The following is a 16,470-nucleotide window of genomic DNA, read 5'->3' on the forward strand; positions in this document are numbered from 1 at the left end:
ATTTCATTGAATGTTAGAGGTGTCAATAGATCTTGTGAGATGAAAGATTTATTGTTCAGAAAAACAGTGCCTCATGGGTATGAAGCCGGGGATGATAATGAATAAATTAACTGATCACACAATAAATAATAATAATTTTGCTGGCTTCCATATATTGCCGTGTGCAGCGAGAGCGTTTGCTCTGTGAATTGGCATCAGCACCTTGGCTGAAACAGCTTAAACGTTGTGAGCCATTTTGTCTCTGGAGCCAGGACCGGAATTATGCACACATTCTGCAAAGTAGTAAAAATGTCAGTCTTCTCTCGTTGCATTGCAGTTCGCTTTTCATGGATTCGCGAATTGTTTTGCTTGGTTTTTTAAAGTTCAATTTTGCATACATTTTTTACAGCATATGAACGTGAATTGTGTTCTTTGTCCTTGTGGTGTATTGGAGCGATCTACTGTTGCTCTGTCATATCTGTCTGTTATCATATTTACTAAAGCTAGGTTTTTTTAAGTTCAATTTTGCATACATTTTTAACAGCATATGAACGTGAATTGTGTTCTTTGTCCTTGTGGTTTATTAGAGCGATCAACTGTTGCTCTGTCTGCTCTGTCTGTTATCGTATTTACTACTGCTACCAGTAGAGGGTGAGCCGTTGCTGGAGTAAAGATGTCGCCGCACGCCCCACCTCTTCAACCAGCAAAATATAGAGCTATAACAATCTTGATTGGCTAATGGAGAATCCACGCTGGTTTTAGACGATTGTCAATCAATCTCCTTTGTCCACCACTGTGTTTCCTGTTTGTCTAGCAATCATAGTTGTGTATGATCGCTAGGGTGCCCTTATTGAATACTACAATTGAATCTTCGGTTCATGCAGGAATAAAATACTACAACAGGAGCAATATGTTTTAAGAAAAATACAAAAACGCTACAGCCAAACCGTGGCGGGATGGGGCACGTGAAAGAGATTGATCATTGATATTCAAATTAAATTTGAACTTTGAGTGTTTAGACAACAGAGAAATATGATCAAATGTTTGCCTGTCTGACAAAAGTGTATAAAGTCTATTGTGAGGGGTTTTACAGCCTTAAAAATTATAAAAATTGCAAACAAATAGGATTTGCTACTTTGCGGATTTCACTTATGAGGAAACACTGTATTGTCATATAGTCGTCATATACTTTATATATGTTTTCATTGTACTTTTAAATGTAATGTACTTTTGAAAGCAATGTTACACTCTCCTCATTGACCCAATTATGTCTAACTTTGTGTCTCATGACAAATTGACAAATTGCATTCTGTCATTATTAATGAAATATTTTACCGCAAATGCAAGGCACCAATTTATAACAGAAAAGCTGACAATTTTCCTAAATGTGCTTATGTTTCTTTTTAAACACTTCAATTTGCATCTGTGACAAACTAAGATCAATCGCATATGTATAGGTCAGCATCGAGAGGTGTCATTTGACTGCAAAGTGCTGTGGTGGTTACACAACTTACTTCCATGCTAGACTCCGTAGTGACAAGCAGCATTGGTTGGGTGGGCCAGTCCACGCTTGGATTCCACGGCTGCTGTCACCACCTCCACCTTGTTTAGTCTGAGTGTCAGTGGCTATCAGCTCGCCGCCGCGGAGACATTAACGGTGCAAAATCAAACCAGAAGCGAGAAATGTGAGACGTCTACGGCCACATTTCACCTGTTAGTCAAACAAATAAACACATTAGTACACATTTCCTGGCCCCAAAAATGCTTTAAATGTCATATATTCAGAGGTGTCGTATTATTGAGGTTTTTTAAGTTTGATAAAGCAGTGGAACCGAAAGAAACTGTTCTAAGATGCTTTACTCTTCCTCTAACTGTAGCCAATAAAAGCCAAAAGGTTTTATATTTGATCTTTCGCACTTACACAATTACAAACGTTATCGTACAATATTGTGCATAACAAACAAGTCTTTTTGATGATGATGATGGCTGGATGGATGGATATAATCCTCACAGCACCACTGCCTCTGTTCAGGTGAACGAGAGATCGGTGAAGCAAGATAGTGATAGTGATGATAGTGTCTCTCTTTTTATTTATGATTTTTAGTTTTATTTATTTACTGTACTATTTACCTCACTGAGAGTGATTCCACTGTATTAAATACATTTGAATATGTTTAAATGACAGCTGAGTTTAATGGAGTCGACTTCAGGTATTGCATTTTTTTTATCATATGAACCTTCACACAAGTGTAAAAATCTCTGATCTCTGATTAATCTCTGATTAATTCATCTGTGTGGAGGGAATTTATTTTTGGGAGGTGAGTCTCCTCGCATAACATCTAAAGGTATCTGGAGTACAATAATTTTTTCTTATTTTACTGTTGTTGTCAACTTCCCACATGTTGTACTGAGTAACCAGGACATACCCACTGTATCATTTTCAGTGCAATGTTACATCCCAATAAATTCTAGCTGTGGTTCTAGGTTCTATGGTTATCATCACACTTTTCCAAATCCCATATTGTGGTGGCATCCTTTGCAGAAAATACAAAAAAGCTCAATAATAACCTAAACAATTGATGAGTTAATCCTTCAGATGCCCACTGCTCAGTAGATTAGATGTTGCTTAGATGTTTTTTATTACACATGATGTGGTATGCTTTGGATCATTAGTTTTTCCTTGTAGATAGAGAGATAGAGTACACATGGAATGGATGAAAGGTTGGAGGGTTGAGAGAGAAAAAAAAAACAAGTCGAAGAGAGCGTACATGTGTGTGTTTTATTACATGCCTCAGTGATCCGGGAAAAGGAAAGCATACGTCTCACAGAAATATGATCTAATTCACATTATCTGTGGACATTCTGCCCCGTTTTAACCTCTCCCATAAATGAATCATATAAAAGTCAGTTCTAATTTCATGTGCATTATTTGTTATAAGAATGTATTCTTCTTCGACTACTACTACTACTACTACGAAGGTGAGTGACTCTTTTAACAGCTGCTTTTAAGCGGTGGCATATGGGAGAAATATATGCCATTTGTTGACCACACTTGTCATTGTGTGGATCTATTAGGTGGTTCCATCTTTGGCACAGTCACGAAAGACAAACCCCTGATGACTGCTTCTCAATCTGTAAAAATATGTTTTAAGTACATTGCTTTGAATGTGGATTTAAAAGCCACATTATGAAAAAAAAGGAAGGGGGGTCATTCTATCATACTAGCTCCAATGCTATATATTTTTCCTTTTACAGTTTTAACCTCTCCACCATATTCAAGCAAGAAATTATGGCTAACTTTCATCTTTTTCCACAAATGAAGTAAATCATTTCCCCCTCAGTGCAAATTTTCACCTCATCTATCTTTATCACGACAGAGCAAGAACAGTCAGAGGCCATCTATGGTATAGTTAGCGGTGGCCCGGGGCCTGCCTACCTCAAGTAGCAACAAAGATGTGTAATAAAAAGTCAGCTCAGGTAAATCACTCCTCAACCTGTCATCGCCCACTGGCGTCATATTATTAGAAACAGGCGGCGTGTAGAACAGAGGTCTCAAACTCAATTTACTTGGGGGCCATTGGGCCATCAGGTTTTCCAAAAAAAAAAAAAAACGCATTTATTAAAAACAAAAAAATTTAAAAAAAGAAAAGCTCTGATAAAACATTCCACTGTTCTCAAATATCTTACTTTTTATTTTTCTACACAAAATAAAATGAAAAATAAATAAACAAATCAAGAATAAAGAAAATCAATCAATCAGTAATAAATAAATAAATATAATAATAATAAAACGGCAAATAATAAAAACTTAAGAAACCACATATAGTTGGTGGGTAGACAAATTATTTTTTTCAGATTAAAATGAACAAAGCATTATTAGAGCCCTGTAGACATGACAAAACACGACTATAGTCACATTTATACTCTTTTTATTTACAACATATTGCGCAACTGCAGGGTCTTGAGACACATGCTAACTTGCAAACTAGAGAGCTAGCGACCTAAACGGTAGCCTTCAAGTTATTTCCTTTAAACTTAAATAGCCAAAAACTTACCACTTCCACACGGATAGGGAGGATAACTATTAACAGTTATTTAACCTTTAACATGAACATTAATCAAACGTAATAATTTTTTCTGGGTACATGATACCATACAGCATCCATATCAAACTTGCGCGGGCCGCACTAACATTAAACTTTCATATCAAGGCGGGGGCCTCAAACTAGTGTCCTGTGGGCCACATTTGGCCCGCGGGCCGTGTGTTTGAGACCCCTGGTGTAGAACATGTGGATACCAATGAGGTCCATACTTCTTCATGTGTCGATACCACCACAGGTCGTAACATTACGTTAGTTCATGTGCAATGACCATCTATGACCATTGACTATGACTATGACCATCCATCCATTTTCCTCTGCTCATCCGGGTTGCAGTCTGAGGGAAGCCCACACTTTCCGGTCCCCAGCCCCCTTCTCCAGGTCCACCGGGAGGCCACCAAGGCGTTCCTAGGCTAACTGTGCCGCCAGTGTGCCCTAGGTCTGGCCTACGGCCTTCTCCCAGCTAGGCATGCAAAACACCTCACCAGAGAGGCGTCCGCGAGGCATCCGGACCAGATGCCGGAGCCACCTCAACTGGCTCCTCGCAATACATTAGGAATTGTTTATGTTGCATACTGGATCATCATAACTAAATCGGGGTTTAATCTGACAAAATAACCATGCCTAATTAATTAAACAGCCTCTGGTAGAAAAAGTCAAGTATGTGCTCCCTGGAAAATTAATTCAGGGAGTTATTTGACTTTCCCGTCTGTCTGCTGGTCCTGAAATCTAAGCTGCATCTCAGCGCGCTACCCTGTGTGAGCTTTACTGGCTTTCCTCTTCCCAAGGCAGCTCAGAGGGGCTGCTGACTCCACATTCTCATCCCTATCCTTTCCTCTATCCCCCCTGGTGTCCTGTTTACCCACGGCGGCCCTGCGGCTCTGCCACCTCGGAGACTATCCAGACCACCAAGGGGGCCTGAACGGCCTCTGACGCCTCCCCTCAGTATGGGAACAATGGGACTCTCCCAGTGGGGAGGGTGTGGCTCAGACTGTGGTCGGCATTGCATGCCTTATGCCGGTGAAGATGTGATTAAATATGGCCGCTCCTTCACATGTTAATATATGCATGAATGTTGTGATGGCTTGTTGGACTCAAATTTATTTTAAAAGTGCTGGAGCCTATCCCAGCTGTCCTGGACTGGTCGCCAGCCAATCACAGGGCACATATAGACAAACAACCATTCACACTCACATTCATACCTATGGACAATTTGGAGTCGCCAATTAACCTAGCATGTTTTTGGAATGTGGGAGGAAACCGGAGTACCTGGAGAAAACCCAAGCATGCACGGGGAGAACATGCAAACTCCACACAGAGATGTCCGCGGGTGGAATTGAACTCAGGTCTTCTAGCTGTGAGGCCTGCGCGGTAACCACTCGGTCGCCGTGCAGCCCATTATTCAAATAATGAATGTTAATTTTTGCCATCTAATATATATATATTATATAATATAATAGTATATATTTTGATAGCAAGAGAAGAACATTAAAATTGTTTCACATCAAAACACTTCCCCTATAAGTGTCCGGACACTGACTTGAAACATCTTCCTGCAGATTCTACTGTTACATATTCTATATGTTCTGCTTGACAGGAGATTTTCTTACCATCCTACTTAGGTTTCCTCTGGAGTAATGAAAGTAATGAGATATGTTGTTTTTGACAAAAAGCTGGTGGGGAGTGATAGTTCTTCCAACTATGATTATTATTCCTTCAAAGAGTTTCAGGCACCCTCTGTTGGCTAAAAGGTGGCAGTGTCTGCAATAAATGCACCGATTCTGCAAGCGAACCAAGCCCAACTATGACATCTATTTTTGCACGGGTGGTCCTCACATTGAACCTGGTGACAGCGGGTCCTCGTAAATGGAAGAAAATAGCGATGGCCCAATTTTGGGTGGTTAAAAGACGTTCTGCTTGGGGTCCGTCTGTCAGCAAGGCGGCGAAAACCAAAAGTAGCACACCCGCCTATTGAAGGCTCCTCTCTAAGAGCTCATTGCCAGGACATTGTATTCTCTGCTAGAGGCCCGCCACTGTGGAATGATGTAATGAGTAGTGTAGTGAGTAGAGAGTAAAATAAGGCCTTGTAACAGAGCTGCCCTTTTGGTGGTGGGGGAGTCACGGATGGCCATATGGGGTTAAAAAGAGACTGCTAGAGGAAATAGAGGGTGTTGGAAAAGGGAGGGGGGGGGGGGGTTACAGGTGTGTGTGTGTGCACTCATTTTCTGCTGAGTTTCAAGAAAGTGGTTTCCTGCTTCGAGGCAATCAGCAGCAGTTTCCTTGTGGTTCTGATGGGTTCTGCCTGTCAGAGAGGAAGCTGACCAGAGGGGTGGGGGTTAGGTTGACTTCGTAAAAGACCAATACCCACCTTTGTGCTCCATTCTTTAAAAAAAATAGATGCATGAATGAGGCTGTATCTTATGACCCTATTGGTCAGGAGACCACCAGACTTAAGCTGATACAAAGTCCATTATTTTAATTTTGGGAAAATATGCATTTTTTTAAACCCGCTAAACACACAACAAAAATAACACAAAAGCTGGAACAGTGGCTAAAAATGTTTGTTTTGGGTCGTCAATAGTTTGACAGCCACAGGATATGAATGCGCCATTGTTAGTCACTCCAAGTGACACCTTAGTGGTACAACTTCCTCCTCTCCCACACATGAACAATTACTACATTTAACATTTTTGCTGACTCAAACAATGCATTCCACTTGGAATTTTAGTCATGTTTGCATGTTGAATGAGTTATAATCATTTTAAAATGTATGAAATAAATACTCAGGCAAAACACTTTTCATCACAGACAGATCTCCAAAATATAACGGAAAAATAATTTCATCAATTTTAAATAGATAAACAATATACTGTGTCAATATACTGTAGTCTACTGTATACTGTAGTCTCAGCTGATTAATAAAAAATATCAGTTATTTCAACATGCATTTAGACACCTTAGAGGCCCTCTATGCAAATAAAAATATTAATAAAAAAATATAAAATGAAAATGTCAACCAATCAGCTCCTGGTGGTGAGTTGGCTCCAATGGTGGGGCAGGATGCCAGTCAGACCTGGCAGGTCCAAATGCATTGGGAAGTTCTGCTGGGAACATCCCTTTCAACTCCTCTAGATTGCCGAATCGGGGTGGTGGCCCCCCTTTTTAAGAAGGGCGATCCCAACTATCGTGGGATCACACTTCTCACTTCTATTCAGGGGTTCTGGAGAGAAGGACCCTCCGGAGGTGTTGAATCTCGGATCCATACTCTCAACAGGGTCCTTGAGGGTGCTTAACCAGTCTATATGTGTTTTGTTCCTCCTGGAATTCAGTGAGGAGTACTCTGGGAATATGAGGTACCTGACCACCTAATTTAGGCTGTTTGTTCCCTGTATGACCGGTGTCAGAGTTTGGTTCTCATTGCCAGCAATAAGTCGGACTCATTTCCAGTGAGGGTTGCCCTGTGTCACACATTCTTTTCATTACTTTATGGACAGAATTTCTAGTGCAGTCAAGGTGTTCTGGTTTGGTGACCAACATCAACGACAGCAAAATGTCTTTAACCATTCAAATCATCATCATTATTGTCGTCTATGACGCTGGATAACCACAAAAATGCTCTTTCGCCAGTCAACGGTACATATAGTGACTCCTCCCAAATGGATGACTCTCTGTGTGGTCAAGTAGATTTAGGTCCATGAAGGCACAGCAGCACTTTGACTCTTTTCCTGTTTCCTCTGTCTAAATGCGAAGTGAACTTAAATGATGGCTGGGAAGAGCAAAAAGGTCAACCAGACCAACAGCAGCCCAAGCGATGCCCTTATTTATTTTCATTCAGGTTTAGAACAGCCTGCATATACATTTTTACATTTTAATGAGGTCAACAGGTCACTGTGGTTGTAAACAGTGCAACTGGAATTACAGTATGTCTCAATATAACCTATTCCCACAGAATTCCAAATCTAGGAAGTCCATAAACAGTACATAAATGACATTTTATGGAAGGATGGTTGGATGGACAAATGGGCATGTGGGCAAACGATTGGGGGGAGAGATGTATGCACATATGGAAATACAAACGGAAGGATGGATAGAGGGAAGAAAAGGACAAACGGAGACAGGGTTGGATGGACAAATTTAGACAAAGACTGATGGAAGGATGGGTGGATGGAAGCATTGGCAAATGGACAGAAGATGTCACGAAAGAAGGGATAGATGGAGAAAATAGCAGAGGGATGGAGTCACAAAATGGACAGACGGAGGGATGGAAATATACATGGACAGATGGAGGCCCAAATGGAAGGAAAGATGGCTCTTAGGTTGGTAAGATGAGTGATGAGTGGAGGCATAGGGAAGAGGAAGGACAGACAGAAAGAGGATGGTATGATTGGACGGAATGAAAGAGAGATAGATGTTCATGGATGGAGGGATCGACAAACAGAGGGGTGCACGAATGGGTATTTCTTTCATCGGATAGATGAACAAAAGGATGTACGGAGCCAAGGAAGGTTGGATAGAAAGATGGTCGTACGGACAAAGTAATAGACAGTGGGAGGGATGGACAGGCGGAGAGGGAAATGAAATTTAAATGACTTGACCTCAGCATGACCCTCATCTGTGCTCTGTCTAATGTGTTGCATGGTGGGAAACTTGTGGCACTGTGATAGCCTTTGAGCTGCCTTGTCTTCTGTCTTGTCCTCATCTAACTGGGCCTCTCCCTGCTACGCTGACACCACCACTGTGATCGTTCATCACGCTGCACAGCGAGGGAGGACGCACAACTGGGTCGTATGGGAGAAATGATCACATACAGTATCAATATGGCTATAATGTACATTACTGTTGAGCCTGTATGACTATGGAGGAGTACATGGGCACATTAGAGGGGATGCAATGCAACATGACTGAATTTTTGAGAGGTTCACATTGTTGTACATGTACAGTAATTATTATTCTTATTAATGCACAATGTGCTATATAAATACGCTTTGGCACAAGTATTATAAAGAGCACACACATACATGCAGTAACAAATATTGCAGTGGCTATGATGGATGGAGGCTCTCTTGGCTATAAAGACCACTCAGCGGGGCTGCTTTACTGAACAGAGACCCCATGCAGGCTACAGGGCATGTCAGAGGGACGAGTAAATACAAATCTGATGGAAAAAAGAGCCCCCGTTGTGGAAGCATCGGACCAGCAGCGCGGCCCAACTCGGAGCCGAAGCAGATGACTGGACAGCAGGGAACTTCTGGAGTCTTGTCTGCATTATGATAGCATTTCTGGGTTGTTGTTTGTTTGTTTTTTGCAGCTACACACTTTTGATTGTGTAGGTGTACTGAACACTTAAAATAATACAATAGTATTACAGTACCCATAACACAGGGGGCCAGAACTCAAGGTTTATTTTGGGTTGTGGGCCAAACATGGGTGTCAAGTTTGTATGTAAATTAGGGATGTCCCACAATTATGGTACTGATAACTATCAACACAATATCAGTATAAAAATGCAATATCAGTTGATATTGGTATTGGATTTCATCATGAAAAGCGATAGAGAATGAATGAATGAATGAATGAATGAATGAATATTGATATTTTTAAAATACTGTTTTAACTAAAACAATGAATATTTCATATGCACACTTTGGGCTGGTGATTTTAAAAGTCTCACTTCAAGTGGGAAAAAAAATTAAAATAATACTTTTTTTATACAAGCTATATGTTTTATGTATTGTATTGTATTGTATTGTACTGTACTGTACTGTACTGTACTGTACTGTACTGTACTGTATTGTATTATATTATATTATATTATATTATATTATATTATATTATATTATATTATATTATATTATATTATATTATATTATATTATATTATATTATATTATATTATATTATATTATATTATAAGCAAATTCTTCATGAAATTGATGTAATTCAAATTGTTTTTGCTTTTTTAATTTTACTAGAATTATGTAAACATATGGGCTTTTAAAGGTTTAAACATGCATATAATATGATTATCATCATAATCATTATATGAGTGAATAACATTTAATGCCGCTCTTTTGTGTGCACGAAGCTGATGATGCAGCTTGTTACCATGTGAAGGTGTGCCAGCACAGGTCCGACTATTAACCCAACATAGACATGTTCTGTTCCCTCCTCCTCCCAAATGAGAACCACCTGCCTTTGAGGCGCTCTCCTTCATTTTGGACCTCCATGATGAGAGTGAGAGTGAGAGAACACTCCTTGTTTGGACTAATGTCAGGGTCCGCTCCGGGGATCTTACATGAAATGTGGAATCTCAGCCTTCCCATACCCTCCTACAACTCATGGCCCGTCTCCTCCCTTCTGGAGCGAGCCTTAATATTTTTTAATTACGCACAGGAAACTCCTGTTACAAAAGACACTTTCTTCGTGGATCTGTAGGGGGAGGCTATGAGAACTTCCAACTCTCTGTGGCCTCTCCAGTGTGTGGGTGGTACATGTATCGCCTAACAAGCTGAAGATCTTGCCACCCATAGTTTTGGGTCACTGATGACACTTTCTCAAAGCCAAGATGGCTGACTCTGTACAGCCAAAAAGCAGTCTTACAAGCAGTTCCTTTTCAGGTTTTATTATACTTATTATATCATTTTATACATTTGGATCAAGATTTCCTCATGTCAGTACTTTTTTTCAGCTTCAGTTCTTTTTTTTTTGCTGCGGTGGTCTCTAACTGACAGGAACTCAAGCACTATTTGTTATCTTTAGGCCCAATAAGTCCATCTGGTTTTGGTTTGGCTCTCGGAGATCGCCCCTGGAGATGTGGATGGAGGGGACTACGAGGTGAGGCGGGGCGGTGCAGGGGCAGTTCCAGGAGGCTTTTTTTCCCCCTCTCTCTCTCTCTCTCCTCCTAAATTGAATTTCTCACCATTCCAACCCAGGCCACAAACCAGGGATCGAGCGAAAGCTTGCATCTGGCTTCCAACCCTCAGGCTTCTGAAAAGCTTTGCAAAAAAATATTTGGAATAAATCAGTATCACCTGTTTTGCCAGGAGTCTGCTACAATGAAGAAACTTTATTTTTAACTTATAATAGCTGGATTGTTCAGTTTCGCAGTGTTTCACAGCAATATCCACTTTTGTTATGCATGTGTCTATTTGTCTATTTGCATTTACATTATTTTGTTCTATTTATATTTCAATTGTACTTTTAATCAATATTATATTTCAATTAAGAGTGTCACAAGATCTTGCAAGATTAAAACATGAAAATATTTCTTTGATGTCTCATGGACAGAATTTAATTAATTAATTAATCACACAATAAACGAAAATTAACTGATTTTTTATTTTTATTTTATTTAGGACCTAAAATGCCACATCATAGACTGCTTTAACATAGTCCTCCAAGTACATTGGCGTACTCTGCTGGCCATTTAAGGAACAGCAGGCTTGTTTTAGCTTGCAAATGTACTGTGACTTCTCTCACCTTGTCAGCCAACAATCCCGTGTTGTGATTTGACGGCTGCATAGCACATGGTGACGTCACAACACAGCGCCAGTCAACGCCTCTGACTTGACACTTTTTTTTTTTTTATTCTAGTGCTGCACCTGTGCTTGGCTGTCAGAGAGCTGTTCACATTGTGAGCGCCACCGCTGCCGAGGAGGGGACAACGGCTCTGTGACAAAGGTCCCTCGAACGCAGCCCCTACATGTCGAATCAGGTAGGTGCTTGTTTCACTGAAAGGTCAAAGTTTAGGCATCATATGGAAGACACACAGTATCGTGATAGTATAGTCTATTGTGTTGATTTGTTCTGTTATAGGCATCCATTGGTCTTATTGGTGTGGTTTTTTTCCACACATCTATTTATAGTGGTGCCAGGACATTAAGTCAATGTCATGAAATGTCATGATGGCCTCACAGCAGTTTAATGTAAATGTCACAATGTGCTTGTAGGATTTTCAATGTAAGATTTTGGGAAGATCCTTCAGGAAATATCAACATGTCCAAATCTGTCTATGTCATTGCACTGCAGGGAAGACATGGAGGAAAGCTATGAGACTTTTGAAGAAGAGCTTGGACCACCAAGAGAAGATCCTCCTCCACAGAAGCCTGTTCGACAGCTCCGAAGACCAGGTGGTGGCACACACACACACACACACACACACACAGTATAAATCTGTCTATTGTATACACACACCATTGCAAAACTATTAATACCTGGGAGTCACAGCTCTGGAGTAATATGATCCCAATCGTCCGGTACAACACAGTGATGCAGAGATGGTTGCCGCATGAATCTTTTCACCACTCAGACGTCAATAATAGCCTTCATTTCACCTCACATTTGTGTGATCGAGTGCAACGTACTTTTAGCAGTAATGTTCTGTTCTGCACCGCTTTTGCACAACAAGACTAAAATCATGCTGTTTGGTAACAGCAGAAAGGACACGTACCAGTAAATACAAATAGACGGTGTGGACATTGAAAGGGTGAACGAAAATACATTTGTGGGGATCACAGTAGATGAAAATATGAGCTGGAAACCTCATATTACAAATATACAACATAAGGTGGCCAGAAATATTTAAACAAAGCAAAATTTGTTCTCAATCAGAAATCACTCCACACTCTTTATTGCTCTCTGGTTCTACCATATCTTACTTATTGTGTGGAAATATGGGCTAATAACTATAAAAGCAATCTTCACTCGCTAAATGTACTGCAAAAAAGGTCAGTAAGGATAATTCATAATGCCACCTACAGAGAACATACTAACTCCTTATTTCTAAAATCACAAATACTTAAACTTGCTGATATAGTTCATCTTCAAACAGCTAAAATAATGCATAAGGCTAAAAATAACCAATTACCTAAAAATGTCATCCAATACTTCTCTACAAGAGAGGAGAAATATGATCTCAGGGAAGAATATATACATCTGAAACACTTATATGCTAGGACTATGCTAAAAAGCCATAGCATTTCAGTATGTGGAATCAAACTATGGAATGGATTGAGTAAGGACCTCAAACAATGCACAACGATGAGCCAATTCAAGAAACAATACAAGCAGTTGATGTTTGCTAAATACAAGGATGAAGAGTCTTGAACCAGTCATGATGTGCTATAAATATCACTATATTGACACTTACTATGGTACCCATTATGTCATTGGATGGTCATATCACCTCGTACTTCGGTACGAGGTACATTATTAAAAAAAAAAAAACTTAAACCGTATTATGGAAAGCAGGACGTGAACAAATGTAACAGTTACTGATTGTAAAAGTACCAGATGGAGGGGTAGGATTTAATAAGCTTTGCTTCTTCCTACTCCTTTTGGACATGTGGAACTGTGAACTGATTATGGGATGCATTCAATTGTAATCTGATGCATGTTCAAATGAAATAAAACCATTACCATTACATTTGCTAAGATTATTTATGCTTAATCCTCATTAGGGCTGCAGGAGTATGCTTGGAGCCTGTATAAACTGACTTTGGGGGAGAAGCAGAGTACACCCTGGACTGGTCGTTAACCTGAACTAAATATAATGAAAAGTAGGCCATATCAAATTAGTGAAGTGTATCACTATATTTAAATTCAGAGGAACAAGTACCACAGTTTGGAGTTCAAACTGGGGAAAGAAATGAAAGACAAAACCTGGAGTTCAAACCATCATCATGTGTGAAGTTAGAAGATACTTTACTCATTCTCAAAGAGGACATAAAAACTGCATCAGTTGCACAAAGCATCTTAATCCAGCCCACCAAGCATTTCCATATTACTTTTATGAACATTTATTATGAAAATTGTAACTGGCAAAATAGTGAGATCTGTAGCTAGTAGAAAAAAGTAATCCAAACAAAAAGTCACGACGCTCAAAGTAAGCTACCTCCTGCACTAGGTGGGCATACAAACAATATGCAATATGCAATACCCATGCCTAAAAAACATCCACACATTCCTGCCGCAAGGCATGCCGGATAGCTTGTGGTACTTTCTCCCAATATTTTGCAGTTTCTGTCGTATTTTTGCATGATTGCAAAACATGTTGATTAGGTTGTCGGCGAGGCCGCACGGTTCCGTTAGTTACACAGTCAGGAGATCGTGAATACCTGGACTACCCAGCATGCCTTGCAGGCATTTGAAAAAAAACAGTTTTAAGTTAGTTGTTGATTTATGTGCTGCTTTAACTTGCTGTAGATGTGTTGTGTTTGTATGCCGTACTGCTTGACACCACCAATGTATAGACGGTCCCTCTGCCAAATTTTTTAACCCAATGTGGGTTGAGTCAAAACTTTTTCGTACCCATGATCTGAAAGAAAAACTCCACTATTTCTTTATTTTTGTTTTTTGTTATGTCCTTTATTTACATTCTTTTCATACATATCTTGTGTGAAATGTCACTTTCCTAAAGATTGACGTTATTCCTCTGGAAGAAGATCCTTGCCCTGTTGAAACAGCCAATCATTACTACACAGATGAGGGCCTTCAATCATAAGTGATGACACCTGTAACGTTTCCACATAGACAACTACCGTTAGACGCCCCTGCACAACCCGAAGCTCCGTTGTTCCATTAAAGGAAAAAGCACTCCAGATCATGATGGCGCCCCCTCCACTGTGCTGTACTTTAAATATAACCATCATGATGTCAACGGGCTTCATTGACTGCAGTATTAAATTGGTGCTTGTATTTATCATGACACAATGCTTTACTGTTAAAAGCCGTATTTTTGTCAAATTTCTTAAAATTGAAAAGCTAGACTACAGTCACATTCTGAACATTTCAACCTTTCATAGGTTTACATAAATGTCCTGAAAAGACTTACCCTGCTTTAAAATCTTCTCCATTAATCTGTCATTCCAGAAATGTACACCAACAGGAAAGTCAAAGAGGTTTGTACATAAACAACCATGTATTGTTTTTATTATTACATTCTTACTTTTTTCCTGTATGTTATGTCTGATAAAGGAAACATCCGGATTTCCTCAGCAACCAAAAGTAGAACCAAAGACCTTACCAAGGGAGACAAGCGTGCCCAGGAAACGTGAGTGAATTCCTAAAATTAACTTTATTCAACCAAATCAAAACACATAATACTCTTTTTCTCCTTTCAGTTCCCTTACATAAAAGTATGTCCATCCAGAATCTGGCTCAGATTGAAACACCCTGGGAGAACGTCACACTCAACCGTTGTCTGTTTGTGGCCATTACTATCCTGGTGCTCACCTCAGGGATGCAGAGACTTCATGGTGAGCACACAGGATGAGGGACAAGACTACAGAAAGTTAACTTGGATATATTTAACAGTAGTCAGTGTCTAAATATCTGGCAATGCAAGTGAGTAGCAAGATAACCGCGTCTTGCCTTCATTCATTCATGCGTGGTGGTGGTGTCATGGTGAGAGGCTGCATGAGTGCTCTCAGCACTGAGGAGCTGTGGAAATATGAGGTGTACCCTGACTAGTCTTATATATTATTGCCAAGATTTATTTCTTAGAACTGTCCCTTGACAAGATATACTAAAGTACTTGTGAAATGTGAGGGGTGTACTCAGATGAACATGTCTGTGTGGTCTTTCATGTAACAGAGGCTCTGCGTGGTCAGGAAGTCACAGCAGAGGAGGAAGAGGTGGAACTGACTGTGAGACATCCATCCTTGTTACAACACCGAGGGAAACCACTACAGGTAGGGAAAAAAAGGATTGTTTTCGGGGTAAGTCATTAAAACACCTTTTTTTTTTTACGTTTTTAGCCAGAAACAACTCTGTGGGAAGTTTTGTTTTGGTGGCTGCCAGACCTCGATGATGATAATGGAAAACGACACATGAGAAAGGGAGGTGTCCGAAATAAACCAGTACCAGACAAAAAACTGATGAAGCAACGAGACGGGACATTAAAGAGCAGAAGAGCCAAGAAAGTCAAAGGCCAAGAGGCTAAAGTGAAGAAAGAGAAGGATGCATATCAGAAACATGAGGAAAATGAGGAGGTGGTACCCAACACAAAAACACAGGAAAAGAAAAAGACTCAAAAGGGATGATTTCTCTTCCTTGGTGTTAAATTGTTGCAGTTTTTACCACAACTTCAAGCACCGGTGAATGTGGCTTGGCTGTCAATTCAGCTAGATTTGAAATGTTATTAAAAGCTGTCAGATGTGCCCCTTATATTGTTTTTGTGCTATACAGAAGCTTACCTTATACTCTATTAATCACAGTAAACTAACAATTCATTTGCACATAAAATAAAAATGTACAATATAATAAGAGTAACTATATGAATTTAGCTCACGATGTTAACTGGCAACTGCTATCCCAATCAGGTATCATGTTTAGCTTTTATTCTCACCTTTGGGGGCCACAAAAAATGCTAAACACTGCAGTAAAAGTGCAGG

At 39.9% G+C, this 16,470-nt stretch overlaps 1 protein-coding gene across 2 annotated transcripts in view; it reads left to right on the forward strand.

The window, feature by feature from the left end:
* LOC131125092 (junctional sarcoplasmic reticulum protein 1) overlaps positions 1–16,272 on the forward strand; it is a 41,783-nt gene extending 25,511 nt beyond the window's left edge. Inside the window, exons 2-8 of one of the 2 annotated variants that reach the window (XM_058066263.1) lie at positions 11,672–11,792; positions 12,107–12,207; positions 14,948–14,976; positions 15,053–15,128; positions 15,199–15,333; positions 15,671–15,768; positions 15,835–16,268. In XM_058066263.1, the coding sequence (XP_057922246.1) occupies positions 12,114–12,207; positions 14,948–14,976; positions 15,053–15,128; positions 15,199–15,333; positions 15,671–15,768; positions 15,835–16,119 (717 nt within the window). In that variant the 5' untranslated portion in view covers positions 11,672–11,792; positions 12,107–12,113 and the 3' untranslated portion in view covers positions 16,120–16,268. Of the gene's footprint in view, positions 1–11,671; positions 11,793–12,106; positions 12,208–14,947; positions 14,977–15,052; positions 15,129–15,198; positions 15,334–15,670; positions 15,769–15,834 lie in introns of those variants that run through there. The other variant, XM_058066264.1, reaches the window with a different exon arrangement.
* The last annotated feature ends 198 nt before the right edge of the window (positions 16,273–16,470 follow it).

Source organism: Doryrhamphus excisus, chromosome 3, assembly GCF_030265055.1.
Source record: "Doryrhamphus excisus isolate RoL2022-K1 chromosome 3, RoL_Dexc_1.0, whole genome shotgun sequence".
NCBI lineage: Eukaryota > Metazoa > Chordata > Actinopteri > Syngnathiformes > Syngnathidae > Doryrhamphus > Doryrhamphus excisus.